This window comes from Ornithodoros turicata, unplaced genomic scaffold, assembly GCF_037126465.1.
Source record: "Ornithodoros turicata isolate Travis unplaced genomic scaffold, ASM3712646v1 ctg00000969.1, whole genome shotgun sequence".
NCBI classification, from domain to species: domain Eukaryota; kingdom Metazoa; phylum Arthropoda; class Arachnida; order Ixodida; family Argasidae; genus Ornithodoros; species Ornithodoros turicata.
In genome coordinates this window covers 40,366-55,571 of record NW_026999432.1, presented here as the reverse complement: position 1 = coordinate 55,571, position 15,206 = coordinate 40,366, and the positions used below count along the sequence as shown (strand labels likewise).

The following is a 15,206-nucleotide window of genomic DNA, read 5'->3' as shown; positions in this document are numbered from 1 at the left end:
CAGTCCTACGAATGTCCCAAAGGGCTTCCAGCTTTCCGATGCCTAAAACGTTGTTGACTAACATAGGAAGTATGTAACGTTACACAGCAGGAGCTTCTGATCTCAAGTGTAGGCGGCTCTAGGGAAGGAAGTGTCTTATCTTTGCTCCACGTCATTTGTTCTTTCGGCAACAGTTCCAAGTACAAAAGTAAATTTTTTATCAACATGGTGCCTCCAATATTCACCACAGAGGTGCGTGCAGAATTCGACAGCTTCCAAAAAAGCTATAGAGAATTTCAGGTACACTTGAGAAACCTATGCAGAATGTACAAAGTACTTTTTTTTTTAATCTGTTTCCCACGAGGTGTCAATTTGTACTTCTAAATTACTCCACTGGTAGGTAGTTCCTGCAAGTACAGTTCTACTCTCATTTATCCAATAACTGCAGTTTCCATAGAAAAATGTCCAGCTGGCGAATCGTCAGGACAAACCAAACTCAGGAGCATATGGAGGGCATAATAAGATGTCCACCAGCATTTGCGTAAAATATAATTCTGCACCTATAAACTCTTACTGACAATTTTACCCTGATGAACATTCTTTGGATTGGAAGTGAAGGAAGCGCCTTGAGGCGTTCGGGCGTAGCCGTTGGCGCTAGGAAAATCAAGTTTTGGCGCAGCTTCGCGATCCGCCGTTGAAGGGCCTCAGGCGTGCATGGATACTAATTTATGATGTGGAATGAATGCCTCCCACGTTAAGTTTCAGTTCCATCGTGTCCAGGAAAATTTTCCACTCAATTTAGAGGCGCAAAATGGGGAAGCTGCAAGGCCACACTAGCGTGGCCGCTTCCGAGGAGTCTGAGCAGAGCGGACGTGAACGTTTTGTTGTGGAACAGCCTAATGCTCCTCAAGGGTAGCAAATTACAATGACTCCCAACAACAGACCTAGACCATACCTTTAGAAGCACGCCCTCATGTCCAGAGTTCGAGGTAACTCGATTCCTAACTAGGTTCATATTTTTTGGTAACTTGTAACTCAACTCGGTACTTTTGTGCTGTGGTAACTTTCTGAGGAGCTTGTTTCTTTTCCGGATGACTTTGCTAAAGTAACTTAAGCTAAGTTCCAAGTTACTTTTAATTCGCTTTTCACTCACGTCCACATATTTTCTTGCTTCCTCTCCGGTTCTTTCGTGGCATTTTATGCCATAAAACGCGAATGAATGAATGAAACGTCAATCAATGAGAGTATTCTATTCAGGAAGTAAGAAACGCTGCCATTGAAATGAAGCTGAACCATTGTGCACCCACAGGGAGTAAGATGCAAAGTGTTCGAATTGCTGTACATACATGAAGACGATCTAAGCGTGTTGCACTCCTCCACAGGCAGCTCATGGTCTAACTCAACTGCTCATGCGCGCTGCACCTGTGCACTGCGGTTTTGTGTCCAAAGTAATTCGGAAGTAACTCGTTCTTTTTTTAAGTAAATCAGTAACCGCGAGTTACATTTCAGGCTGAAGAACTTTGTTATTAACTTACATTTACACATGGTAACTTAACTCGCAACGAGTTCTTTTTGACGGGTCTTGATCTATGCTCATGCCTCTCAGCTTGGATAGCGATGATGATGCAAATCAAAACATGTGATGAAAGTGAAATGCAAGCGAGTTGGTGTATGCTCGACACATGCAACACGTCCCTGAGCATGGGGAAGAAAAAAGATAACACAAAATGAACTACACAATCACTGGAACGTCAGAGTGATGTTCCTCAAAGACACATGCGCATCCCGACACAGCACTATGTCCAGATAAGGAACTCAAAGAACAAAAACAAACCATTATGCACAATGCTCATTGTGTACTGTTCCAGCACCAGTGGAACTGTACCACTGTCTCTGCAGGAGTATCCGCCCTGTCATGCATGTGAGGCTTGCACATTGAATAAAACGGCCAACATGTGAAGGAGGCACAAGAAGAAGCATGAAGGGGTCCGCCATTTCCGCTGCATGTGCATGTTTGGGTCGCAATGCACTTTTGCGTGGTTCGTCGTGGCATTGGGCAGAGTTCTTTGCGTGAGTGCTGCTGCCAACGGTGCAGTTTGTTGGAGCTGCTTTATTCATGCATGACCTGAAAAAAGAGGCACATGTTCACCATTGAGACCCCGGTTCTGTACGAGTTCAGCAGGTGCCTTTACTTTTCACAGGATTGAAACTTGGGGTAGTTTGTACATACATCAAAGGTGCAACTGCACAACGCTGCGCATTCTGTGCTGTGTTTTTTGGCACAGTTGCACCTTTGATGCATTTAGTTTTACACACAACATGCCGAAAGCATTGAGAAACATTTAAGAACGGGAAATGCTCTTAGTGCTCTAAGCACCAAGCAATCCTGTGTTTCCAGTATAGGGTGTCTTCACATGACAAACGACTGATTGATTGATTATGTGTTTAATGGCACAAAGGCAACAAAGGCCATAGAGCGCCAAAACCATGGTGAGTGTGTCGGAGATGATTATGGGAAAGCTGATGTGAGAGAGAGTGTGTGGTAGTTAAAACCTATCTACAGGTATGAGGTAGGAGCGATGAGCGATGAGATTGACCAGGATAAGAGAGAGAGGGGGATGACGATAACAAGCGAGCATGGCAGTTAAAAGCTATCTATAAGTGTGACAATGAGATATTTACATGAGGAGTTTGGTGATATTGGATAAAAGCGGAGCAATGCTTATCATCTACATCTGACTAAGAAACCCACACGTGGTCAAAAATTTGATTACGTTATCAAACGGCACAAAAGGGGTGTCACCCAGTAGAAGGGCTGGGTGGAGTGGGACATGGTATCTGTAGAATGCGGTGAAATACTGTTGGCGTTGGTGTTCGAAGTGAGGGCAGGATGCCAGCGCGTGCAAGACAGTCAGGCTGTCACCGCAGTGCGCACAAGCTGGCGGATCCTGACCTCTGAGTAGGTGGTGATGCGTGAGCCATGTGTGCCCAATCCTCAATCTCGCGTAAAGAACTTCGGATGATCTGTTGATGTGTTCAGTCCGATGCAGGGGGGAAACGTGTGGCTGTGTGAAGTGTAGCTTGTTATTTTCTTCCATGTCCCACTCCTGCTGCCACTGTGTGCAGACAGCTCTCTTTAACACTGGCAGGATGTCTTGGCAGGGTAGTCCTAGAGCTGACTCCTCTTGTGCCAACGCTCGCCGAGCCTCACGGTCGGCTCGTTCATTCCCCGGGATCCCAGTGTGGCTGGGGACCCAGCAGAGACAGATTGAAAAGCCTCGGGAACAAAGTTGAGTCGCAAGCGCTCGTACTCGCTTGACGAGGTGATTCTTGGTGTCATAGCATGAAAGCAGCGCACGCACAGAGCTTAGCGAATAGGAATAAATTACTGAATTTTGAAGGTCGTTTTGTTGAATGTGCCGCAGAGCCAGGAGAATCGCGTAAAGCTCTGCGGTGAAAACTGTGGCGTTTGTGTTCAGGTGTGCCGTCATAATAGAATCACCTTCAAGGGCAACGGCCGCCACACCATTGCTTACTTTAGTCCCATCAGTGTAGATTGCATGGTGGTTCCCGAAGTTATGGTGAATCTCCAGGAATTCCTCGAGAATGACAGTGTGTGCAGTGGACTGTTTGTCAAACTGTGTCATTTTTAAATTTGATTGTATTAGATGTCTCTGCCAAGGCGCAGCATCGAGGACTGCCTGCTGCAGGGGAACGCATGAGGGGCTGAATCCCACACGGGAACTCGCCGCCTGCACACGAAGCGGGAACGAGGGTACAACAGAGGGCTTTGCAAGGAAGAGTCGCTCCAGAGCGGGGTTCACACTAGAGTGTACAACTGGGTCATCGCCCTGGCATCTGTACTTTAGCGCAGCCTTCACATGTTCAAATTGTCTCCGTCTGTCGAGCGACCATTCATTGCCCTCAACATATTAACTCTTCACAGGGGACGTCCGGAAGGCACCGGTGGCGAGTCGGATGCCTTCGTGGTGGATGGGGCCAACACCTTCAATGCCGAAGGCCGCGCCGAGCCATACACGACACTCCCGTACTCAATTACTAAGCGCACAACCGAGTCATAGACCCGCAACAGTGTGACTTTGTCAGCTCCCGACGATCGATGGGATAAAACTTTGAGTATGTTGGAGGATTTCAGGCACTTCTGTTTTATATAATTTATGTGTGGCACAAAAGACAGCTTCTTGTCAAACACCACCCCCAGAAATTTTTGCTCATCAGAAACTGGTAGTGTGTTGCCACCGAGGAGCAGCGAGGGCTCAGCAAATGTGCCTCGCCTCCTCGTAAAGAGAACACACACTGTCTTTTGCGCGGAAAACCTGAAGCCGTTTTCATCAGCCCACTTAGATAGACGGTTGATCGTGAGTTGCACCTGCCTCTCAGCTGTTGAAAGACTTGATGCCGAGTAGGAAACCTGCACATCGTCTACGTAAAGGGAGTACTGGTCGCCAGGTGGGATGGCTCTCGCTATCGAGTTCATTTTCACAACGAATAGTGTAACGCTCAGCACAGACCCCTGTGGAACCCCGTTCTCTTGTACAAAGACGTTAGATAAAGTGGAGCCCAGACGGACACGAAATTTTCTATCCCTGAGGAAATTCTCAATGCACCTGTACATGCACCCTGTGATACCACATGCGTGTAGATCTTGCAGAATCCCGAAGCGCCATGTGGTATCGTATGCCTTTTCGAGATCAAAAAACACGGATACGCAAAACTGCCCACGAACAAAAGCCTCTCTGATTTTTGATTCTAGGTGGAGTAGGTTGTCCTGGGTGCTCCAGCCGGAACGAAAACCACTTTGGTGTTTGTCAAAGATGCCTGCCTCTTCCAAAACATATACGAGCCTTGCATTTACCATGCGCTCAAAAGTCTTCCCAAGGCAGCTGGTTAATGCGATGGGGCGATAACTAATAGCAGCAGACGGGTCTTTCCCTGGCTTGAGAACCGGAACCACTTCGGCTAGCTTCCAGGACAACGGAAGAGTTCCTTCTCTCCACACACGATTAAAAAAGTGGAGTAAAATTTGTTGCGACTGGGGTGTTAAATGCCGCAACATGTCATAGTGTATGCTGTCAGGGCCGGGTGCAGTGTTCTTTCTTGCCTGTAAGGCTCTCTGAAGTTCATGTGCGTTGAAGGGTACATTGTAAGGTGCTGTATCTTGTTTAGGTTGTTTAATAATGCGTTTTTCAGCAACAGCTTTGTGTGACAGGAAACGCTGGCTGTAATGGGAAGAGCTAGACACGTGTTCAAAGTGGCCGCCAAGTAGGTTAGCCTGTTCCTCCAAGGACGTACAGGGAACGCCATTGTGTGAAAGACAAGGCACAGTAAACCCTTTGTATTTCCCGGAGATCTTATTGATACGGTCCCACACAACTTTGGCCGGAGTTCGAGAGTTCAATGTACTCACAAACTCCTTCCACGTGTTGCGCTTGGCCTCCTCCCTTGTGCGTTTGGCTGCAGCACGCTTCCTTTTGTATTGGATCATGTTTTCAACTGTCGGGTATCGACGCAAACGAGCCCACGCCTTTTGTTGTTCCTTGCGCGTCCGTTTACAGTCGTCGTTCCACCAAGGCTTTGAACGCTTGGGCAGAGAGGACGACGTCTTGGATATGGATTGTGTAGCAGCATCTATTATCGTGTTTGTTATGAGTTCATTGGCCTTGTTGATACTCATGTTGTCAATGTTGTGTGGGGTTAGGTCAGCCAGCACGCTGAACACCGCCCAGTTCGCGTCCTGCAGCCTCCAGCGGGGTTTTCGCGTACACAGCACAGCATCGTCACACTGATACTCGACCCAAGTTGGAAAATGGTCACTGCCATAGGGGTTTTGGATCACATGCCACTGCAGATCTTGTGCAATGGTCGCACTACAGATAGAAAGGTCCAATGCAGAGAATGTCCGTGTTGATGTGCTGCAGTATGTTGGTTGTGTTGGGTTCAGGAATGTGATGGAGTGGCGGAGGAGCAAATCCTCAAGAAGTCTGCCCCTCGAGTCCAAATCTGAACATCCCCACAAACGGCTGTGTGCATTAAAATCCCCCATAAGGAGGAATGGGGCTGCCAGCTGGTCTAAGAGATCTTCGATATCCCGTCGCTGCACATCTGCTGCAGGAGGAAGATATATTGAGCAGAGCGTAAGTGGTGTAGAGAGATTCAATCGGACAGCCACAGCTTCCATTGTTGTTGTCAACGGCACCTCAACTGCAGCAACAGACCGGGATGCTAGAATCGCCACTCCACCTGAGGATCGCGAAACCACCGGGCGATCCCTCCTAAACATTTGGTATGGTTGGAACGGATTTGCGTCTCCAGAGTTCAAATACGTCTCTTAGAGGCAGACGCCAATTGGCCTGTGCGCCTCCAGGAGGTCATGCACATCATCAACATTCGGAAGCACTCCCCTGCAGTTCCACTGCATGAAAATCTTTTGCGTATTCAGCATGTTTGGTGTACTTAGGGTGCTTGCACCCTGGCTGGAGGTGCCTTCGGTGACACCTTCTGCGAATGTCCTCTACCTCGACCCGGCTGTTTCCTCTTCTGTTGGTCTGGGGAATTCTGAGGGGTTGGCGATGACTTCTGCAGCGTGCAGCAGTCATCGACATCCATCGACTGAGGTACGGTTTGGACCGAGCCCTCACCGCCCCCATTCCCTTCGGAAGAGGTATTGCCAGCCTGATTGGGGCTGGCGACCTCCTTGTGGCCAGCCCTTGAGCAGGCCACATTTCCCTTGGGAGACACATGAGCTGTGTCCCCAACGTTTGTGTTGGGAGTGTTGTGTGGGGACTCGCCAAACGAACGCGTTTGGCCGCCATGGTGGTGGTCACTTTTTCGGTGCAGCTGCTGGGATTATCTAGCATTTGCTCGAAAACAAAGCCTTGTATGGTGTCCGGTCACGTCTGTACCCTTCTTTTTGTCCCGAAGACGCTTCGTCATTGTCGTTCTCACATTTACTTTGATGAAAACTATAGTCGTTGGATCGAACAAAAGCGCAGTCTGTCATCGTTCAAGGCCGCTAGTACGAAAAGTGACCACCAGTGGGAGGAGCTTACAAGCAGGCCACGTCACTGCCACGTCACATTATAATGTAGGTGAAAGCTCCCTATTTATTCTGTAATTTCCAGTATTATCCTGTGTTTATTCACATGACGTCAACCACAGGAGACCGCCATTGTCACTAGCAGGCAGATGCGCTGCCACTGGCCGCAATATTGTAGGTCCCATCCAAGACGTTACGTTATTGTATTAACCTTACGTACAACTGAAATATGGCAATCATCTAAAATGATGGACAGCGGCAGCACTGTCACCTTCGGCACACCGATGGACAATTACAACCATAGAGGCCGCTATGACGCTAACTTTAACAGACAGCAGCCAGTTACATTTTCATAGCATAACCATTTATGATTTCACCCACTGTTACATGGTTGTATACTGTTTAGAAAGTGTAGCTTGCCAGTGGGGCTGAAAACTACGAAGCATGTCTTATAACTTAGAGCCCAAGTTTTCTTGAGCATCTCAACACACAACCAGGCACTATCTCAGAACTACTAAACTACAAGTGGGAATTTTTAGCAAACACAATAGGGTTGTCGTGGGACTAAAAACGAGAAAATCAGAAGCGTGTCCGTAAACTGCACACTTTTTTCTTGGGGGTAGATAAACAGTACACGAGCGAACGAAGGGAACACTTTTTTACAGTTAACTTACGCACTTTCCGCTACAAGCCCTTGATGGTGAAAAGCGACATATTACGCAAGAAGCAGGATTGCATGAAATAATAAGACATGCTGTCGACATACATGCGCGTTATGAAGTAAAATCGGCACATCGCACATTTCATGGCTAATACCGACTGCGAGCGTCGTCACATAACACGGTGAGGATATTCTGCCACGCCATGGCAACTCTACGAAGCAGTAATGTTCTGTGATTTGGTTGATCTGTTAAACACCTTGTCTGTTCGCACGTAACCATCTAAAACAGTGAGAACGCATATCTGACAGAAACACAGCCAACACCTGCAACACAGACAGCCACCTTTAGAGCACGGATATTGTTGGCTAGCCGATTGGAATGGATTCGGATTTCGATGCGTAGGGTGCAACCGGTGTAGACAACAACACCTAGATAAGGCATTTTTTCATAGAATAGTCCATGGAGGAAGGAAACACAAGGAGCGGCTCTTCCCTCCAGACTAGCGTAGCCACCCTCTAGCGGTCGCTCGGGTCAAAATCGCCATTGCTTCCTGTCCACCACGTGATCCCCTCTAAAGTTTCGGTTTTGCAAGGCTTTGTTTCTCGCGCTGCTGTCCGTATGATTTTGCTTCTTGGAAGTAATTTATTGTGAAAATGTGAGCACCGTCGTAGGAACGACGTATGGTAATGTGTTCCTGTCCCGGCTGTCGCTCTCGTTGAACTGAAATCAGCTCTGTCACGGGAACGCGTTTTGTTCGTAAGTACACGGTAACTTGCTTTAGTCGCCCGTGTGTCTTCGAGTCATCTTGAATTGTTCATTTGGGACCTCAAACTCTGCCGCAGATTCATTTCATATCTTCAATTGTACAAATCTGATTAATGGAACGGCATTCTTAACCACTTAGTCAAGAAAAGTACATACGTTGGAAGTAACCGTTGCCACACGTAAGGTTTCCGGTCCCGCGTACTCCTTTTGCGTTCTGCACACTGTGACTGGTCTTCTAATAGAACAGTAAACATTCGTAACACACAGAAATAAAGTGCAAGCACGCGTTCACCGTAATACTGCCATCTGAACTGCAACACAACTACAGCTCGCGTCGTCTGCTTTGCTGGAGGCTGGAGCCGTGCTGTCTGGAGGGTCACGTGAACGGTCACGTGGTAGACAGGAGCATCCCAGAATGCAATGCGAGGCCGGCTACGCTCGTCCCGATAGAAAACTGTCGGAGGGGCCGCTCCTTGTGTTTCCTTCCTCCATGGAATAGTCAGTCCACTCGTTTATTCTTTTCGGAAGAAAAAGGTTGTACCGGCTCTGCAGCAGTTCTTACATGCATGCGACCTCTATGCAGGATTGTCGCTTTTCAGATGACGTAAAAAATAACGTAGCTGATGCTGTCACATTTTACTTTCTTCATTCCGCACACGACTGCCGCGGCGCCACAAGAGACCCACTTTTCGACACATTTCGCCCTCCTGTGTATCCCTCTAGGCCAGAAATATAAGAGTTTCGTTCTCGAACGTGGTTTTTGGAAGACGCTTTAGGACAAACGTTTCCATGCAGGATTGTCGCTTCTCAGATGACGTAAAAAATAACGTAGCTGATGTAGTCACATTTTACTTTCTTCATTCCATGCTTCATTCCGTACACGACTGCCGCGGCGCCACCAGAGACCCACTTTTCGACACATTTCGCCCTCCTGCGTTTCCCGCTAGGCCAGAAATACAAGAGTTTCGTTTTTTTCACGTGGTTTTTGGAAGACGTTTTAGGACAAACGTTTCCATGCAGGATTGTCGCTTTTCAGATGACGTAAAAAATAACGTAGCTGATGCTGTCACATTTTACTTTCTTCATTCCGTACGCGACTGCGGGGGCGCCACAGGAGATGCACTACTCGACACATTTCGCCTTCCTGTGTTTCCCTCTAGGCGAGAAATACAAGAGTTTCGTTTTTGCACGTGGTTTTTGGAAGACTTTTTAGGACAAACGTTTCCATGCAGGATTGTCGCTTTTCAGATGACGTAAAAAATAACGTAGCTGATGCTGTCACATTTTACTTTCTTCATCCCGTACGCGACTGCGGGGGCGCCACAGGAGATGCACTACTCGACACATTTCTCCCTCCTGTGTTTCCCTCTAGGCCACAAATACAAGAGTTTCGTTTTTGCACGTGGTTTTTGGAAGACGTTTTAGGACAAACGTTTCCATGCAGGATTGTCGCTTTTCAGATGACGTAAAAAATAACGTAGCTGATGCTGTCACATTTTACTTTCTTCATTCCGTACGCGACTGCGGGGGCGCCACAGGAGATGCACTACTCGACACATTTCGCCTTCCTGTGTTTCCCTCTAGGCCAGAAATACAAGAGTTTCGTTTCGAGTAAAAAGAATAGTGAATTCACGACTTTAATGTTAAAATCTTTAACGGAATTTTCTCTTTTGACGTCCACGATTTATTGAATGTAAATGCGTAACTAACGCTGTTGATGTTGTGACTGTATTGTTCAAATACGATCGTGCTCCAGTGTCGGGCTCGTAGCCTAGTCACACTGTCGTTGCCGTCGTTTATGCATTTACCCACGGCATCTCTTGCGAAGACTTCCGTTCGATGTGCACCTGCGAAAGTACTTCGTCAAGTAAAAAGAATAGAAAAGGAAAAGAATAGTGAATTCACGACTTTAATGTTAAAATCTTTAACGGAATTTTCTATTTTGACGTCCACGATTTATTGAATGTAAATGCGTAACTAACGCTGTTGACGTTGTGACTGTATTGTTGAAATACGATCGTGCTCCAGTGTCGGGCTCGTAGCCTAGTCACACTGTCGTTGTCGTCGTTTATGCATTCATCCACGACATCTCTTGCGAAGACTTCCGTTCGATGTGCACCTGCGAAAGTACTTCGTCAAGTAAAAAGAATAGAAAAGGAAAAGAATAGTGAATTCACGACTTTAATGTTAAAATCTTTAACGGAATTTTCTATTTTGACGTCCACGATTTATTGAATGTAAATGCGTAACTAACGCTGTTGATGTTGTCACTGTATTGTTGAAAAGCGAACGGGCTCCACTGGGGGAGGCGCTAGATCCTGAGGGGTATCATTCGTTGTGTTCGTACGCTTCGGCGGCGGTGGCTATGAATGTAGTGCCCTGGTCAGCGCATGAAGACATCAATTGTTCTCAGTCGTCGGTTTCGCGCTGTCGAAGGTGGACGTGTGTGTGTTGTGCTTCTTGTTTCATGCTTGTTACCACATGGAGGTAAGTAATTTTAGTTCCTTGATGTTTGTACTCCCGAATTTTTAGTGAAACATTCGCGCCCTGTTTCAGCTGTGGTGAAATCAGTTAAATAGGTTCAATATCAGAAGATTTACCGTCAACAGTGCCGAATGATACTCCGATCAAAATTGGACAATCAAAAAACGTATATCTGTTCTCATATAGTCTTCGATAGCTTATAAATAGCCTCAGTGAGTGATTTAACGTGTGTTACAGTTCGAATTTAGCGCTCAAAACCCTGCAGTCAAGCAGCAGTTACGAATGATACCCCTCAGGTTTTAAGCTCCGATCAAGTTGCAACAACCGAACGACGTTTTCCTGTTCTCGTGCAGCTTTCGATAGCTTATAAAAGCCTCAGTGAGTGATTTAACGTGTAATACACTTCGAATTTAGCGCTCAAAACCCTGCAGTCAAGCAGCAGTTACGAATGATACCCCTCAGGTTTTAAGCTCCGATCAAGTTGCAACAACCGTACGACGTTTTCCTGTTCTCGTACAGCTTTCGATAGCTTATAAAAGCCTCAGTGAGTGATTTAACGTGTAATACACTTCGAATTTAGCGCTCAAAACCCTGCAGTCAAGCAGCAGTTACGAATGATACCCCTCAGGTTTTAAGCTCCGATCAAGTTGCAACAACCGTACGACGTTTTCCTGTTCTCGTGCAGCTTTCGATAGCTTATAAAAGCCTCAGTTAGTGATTTAACGTGTGATACAGTTAGAATTTAGGGCTCAAACCCCTGCAGTGAAGCAGCAATTACGAATGATACCCCTCAGGTTTTAAGCTCCGATCAAGTTGCAACAACCGTACGACGTTTTCCTGTTCTCGTGCAGCTTTCGATAGCTTATAAAAGCCTCAGTTAGTGATTTAACGTGTGATACAGTTAGAATTTTGGGCCTCGAAACCCTGCGGTCAAGCAGCTGTTACGAATGATGCCCCTGAGGTTTTAAGCTCTGATACAGTATCAACAACAGAACACAGCTTTCCTGTCCTCATATAGCCTTCGATAGCTTATAAAAGCCACAGTGAGTGATGTAACATGTGATACAGTCAGAATTTAAGGCTAAGAAATCCGCAATCAAGCAGTGGTGTCGAGTGATACCGCTCAGGTTTTAAGCTCCGACCTGGTTTGAACAACCAAACGTTTTCCTGTCCTCATATGGCCTTTGATAGCATAGAAATGCCACAGTGAGTGATCAGATGGTTTTCTTTTCAAAAATTGTAGAGGATTTTATAAATGACACTGCCAAAATTTAAGGCTTGCAAATGATGATTACGGAGAGTAAAATGCTATCCAGCATGTTAAAAGCTGCAAACTTGAAGCTTTTTGTTGCCTAAATACATTTCACCCTGTTGTTTCCAGGTGGAACCCCTGTAGCTGACCAGAAAGGCCAGGACTGTCAGATGCCATACATGAATTGGGTATGGGATAGAGAGAGAAGTATTGGGATTCTATTGGAGAATTTGCATACCCCTGCTTATGCTAGTCCTCACTAGGCCAACTAAAGCAGGCACACAATTGTTCTCGTGCTGAGCTGACAGATTTGTAACTGACACTGTTTACTTATAATTCTCAGTAATTTCACACTACTTACAATTATGTTTTACTTTCAGTTCAAGGTCTTCAAACAGAGCTGACCCAGCAGAAGGCCTCTGGTGGCATACTGTGATCAAGTGCGCCACTCCCACGGGATTATTGCATTGGCCTTTTGCATTCATGCCTGAAGGCTGTCCAGGGCATCTCACAGGCACCAGCTGCGTGATGATGCCCCACCCCACGGATTGTCTTATGCCAACAGCGTGCTCCCGTAGGGAACTATGGACTGTGGACATGCTAAGGAATTCTTCAGTAGCTTCATGGTGCACGGGAGAAGAAACAGCAGACCTGGACGAAGTGAACAAACGGCCCTTATCAGGGCCACCATATGTCTACCACAATGGCTAGCGTTCTGCTGATAGAACAAACCCTGATGGTGATAGAAGATCACTGAACCTAACCATAACTCAAGCACGATGGCTACAACAGTGCTGATAGAAAGCAATCATTGCAGTTGCAAATGCCATACATTTCGTTAAGCACTATATTTTTGATGACAGTAATTTAGAGTTGAAGGAGTCATGTTCTGCCACTTTTTGGATGGTCAAAGTATGCATCACAGAACATATTGCTAAGGTGAACATTATGTGGAACCGACTATAACTCCTGTTATTCATTCGCACAGAAAATATGAAGCAGAAAATGTCGAGGTTGTTGCGAGAGACCTGTACTATGTCTTTTGCAAAAGCTATCACCATTTCTCGACAAAAGTGACGTGGAGAATGTACTGGCCGCCTCCATTTTCCCCCTTTCTCTCCGTACTATAAAGGGAGTTCTTTTTGTATAGTACAATAATACGAGAATTTGAAAAAAAAGGTCTTTGGGTGTACTTGACATAATTGTGTGCCAGTCTACATCATTGAACCCCCGTGGCACTGAGGACAAAACTTTACCGAGACAGTATATTTGGGTCCGAAGAACGCCAGTGGAGCCACAGGGCACATTGACTTTAGACCACATCATGGAGGGCCACAAGGAAAAGAAACGATTGTAGCTACCATAAAACTTTGGTATATCATACATAACATTGTACACAAAAGCAGGACCGACATTGTTACTGTGGAGCCGAATAGTGGATAACACCAAAAATTAATGGGCTAACTAGGCTAACGCCAATAAATGGGCGGCCTTTCAAATAGAGTGCTGAAAGTATGAAAAACTATTCTACCTTCACAAAGGCTTAGGCGAATGTTCAGTAGCACTCCAAATTATCCATTTACTTACTGTATTGCTGCCTTAGCTCACAGTTGGAAAAATAAGTATAGAAAATCAAAGAGAAAGAGCTAGCTGGCATATTCACAGTGGGTTATGACTTCGGGTTTGCTATGTTCTGTTTAATGAGAAGTGCAGAAATTTGGGCCAGTTGGTACATAACTGCAAAAGGGAATAAGAGTATACAGATGGGACAATGGAGGGACAGAGCTGCTTACAACTAAACTATAATGATAGGAAACCCGACGCAGTCATGTGCGCAGGTGCATTGCTATCCCACCATGTCAAAACAACAAGTACAGCGCTAGACAAATATTAGAGAACATGCTCCGGTGCATTCCTTCCTCAGAGTGACAGCAAATGGGACCATACAGACTTAGACATGTGCGTATAGGTAGCCCAGTCACCTGTATGCAAGTCCGTACGATACCATTCGCTGCCAGCTTGTCACTCTGAGGGAGGAGTGTGCCAGAGCATGTTCCGTAAACTTTTGTCCAGCACTTTACAAGTATAAAACTCATAGATTGAGAAGTTACCCGTCAAAAAGAACTCGTTACAAGTTAAGTTACCGTGTGAAAAATGTAACTAAGTTAATAACGAAGTTCTTCTGCCGGAAATGTAACTCGCAGTTAGTGAGTTACTTAAAGAAAAGAACGAGTTACTTCCAAGTTACTTCGGACACGAAATAGCATTACGCAGGTGCAGCGCCCGTGAGGAGTTGAGTTAGACCTTGAGTTGCCTGTGGAGGAGTGCAACACGCTTAGATCGTTTTCGTTTGTGTCCAAGAATAGACCTCTCCCTGTTTGTAAACAAATGACGTCATAGTGTTCGACAGCGCCACAAATTTGGTAGAATTGAACTACGCTCGACGCTAGAGGTGAACAAGGTCGCGCCCTGAAAGCCACGGTCTTGAGGGGATTACGATATGGTCCCTTAAAGGGACGCGACCCTCGGTCTTGCTTTTCTTTCAATGGGAGGCAGCGAACAAGTGCCCGTTCGTGGAACCCAGCCCTCCTTCCGATTTGTTTCGGTTTCAGTCTGTCTAGCAATGTCATGATGACGTTTCTCTGGTAGAGGTCTATTCGAACGCTTTGCATCTTACTCCCTCTGGGCGCACGATGGTTCATCCTCATTTCAATGCCAGCGGTTCTTACTTCCTGAATAAAATACTGTAATTGATCGAATATCAAGTTTTATGTAAAAAAAATGCCATGAAGGAACCGGAGGGAAAGCACGAAAATATGTGGACGTGAGTGAAAAGCGAGTTGAAAGTAACTTGGAACTTAGCTTAAGTTACTTTGGCAAAGTTACCTGAAAAAGAAACGAGTTCCCCTGAAAGTTACCAAAGCGCAAAAGTATCGAGTTAAGTTACAAGTTACCAAAAAAAGGAACTTAGTTACAGTAACGAGTTACTTGTAACGAGTTACCTCGA

At 46.0% G+C, this 15,206-nt stretch overlaps 1 protein-coding gene and 1 long non-coding RNA gene across 11 annotated transcripts in view; one reads left to right on the top strand and one right to left on the bottom strand.

Moving 5' to 3' along the window:
- LOC135376009 (uncharacterized) overlaps window positions 1-15,206 on the top strand; it is a 34,268-nt gene that overhangs the window by 11,383 nt on the left and 7,679 nt on the right. For 2 of the 10 annotated variants that reach the window (XR_010417481.1, XM_064608627.1), the window contains one exon: window positions 3,926-4,129. The exons of the other annotated variants lie outside the window; for them this stretch is intronic. Coding sequence is in view for 1 of the 2 variants with exons in the window: in XM_064608627.1 (XP_064464697.1) it covers window positions 3,926-4,077 (152 nt within the window). In the remaining variant the exon portion in view is untranslated. Of the gene's footprint in view, window positions 1-3,925; window positions 4,130-15,206 lie in introns of those variants that run through there. 10 annotated transcript variants of the gene reach the window in all.
- On the bottom strand, window positions 300-8,588 carry LOC135376011 (uncharacterized). Its single transcript, XR_010417488.1, has 2 exons — window positions 7,803-8,588; window positions 300-2,104 (listed from the first exon to the last, which is right to left on the bottom strand). It is a non-coding gene; the product is annotated as an uncharacterized LOC135376011 (long non-coding RNA).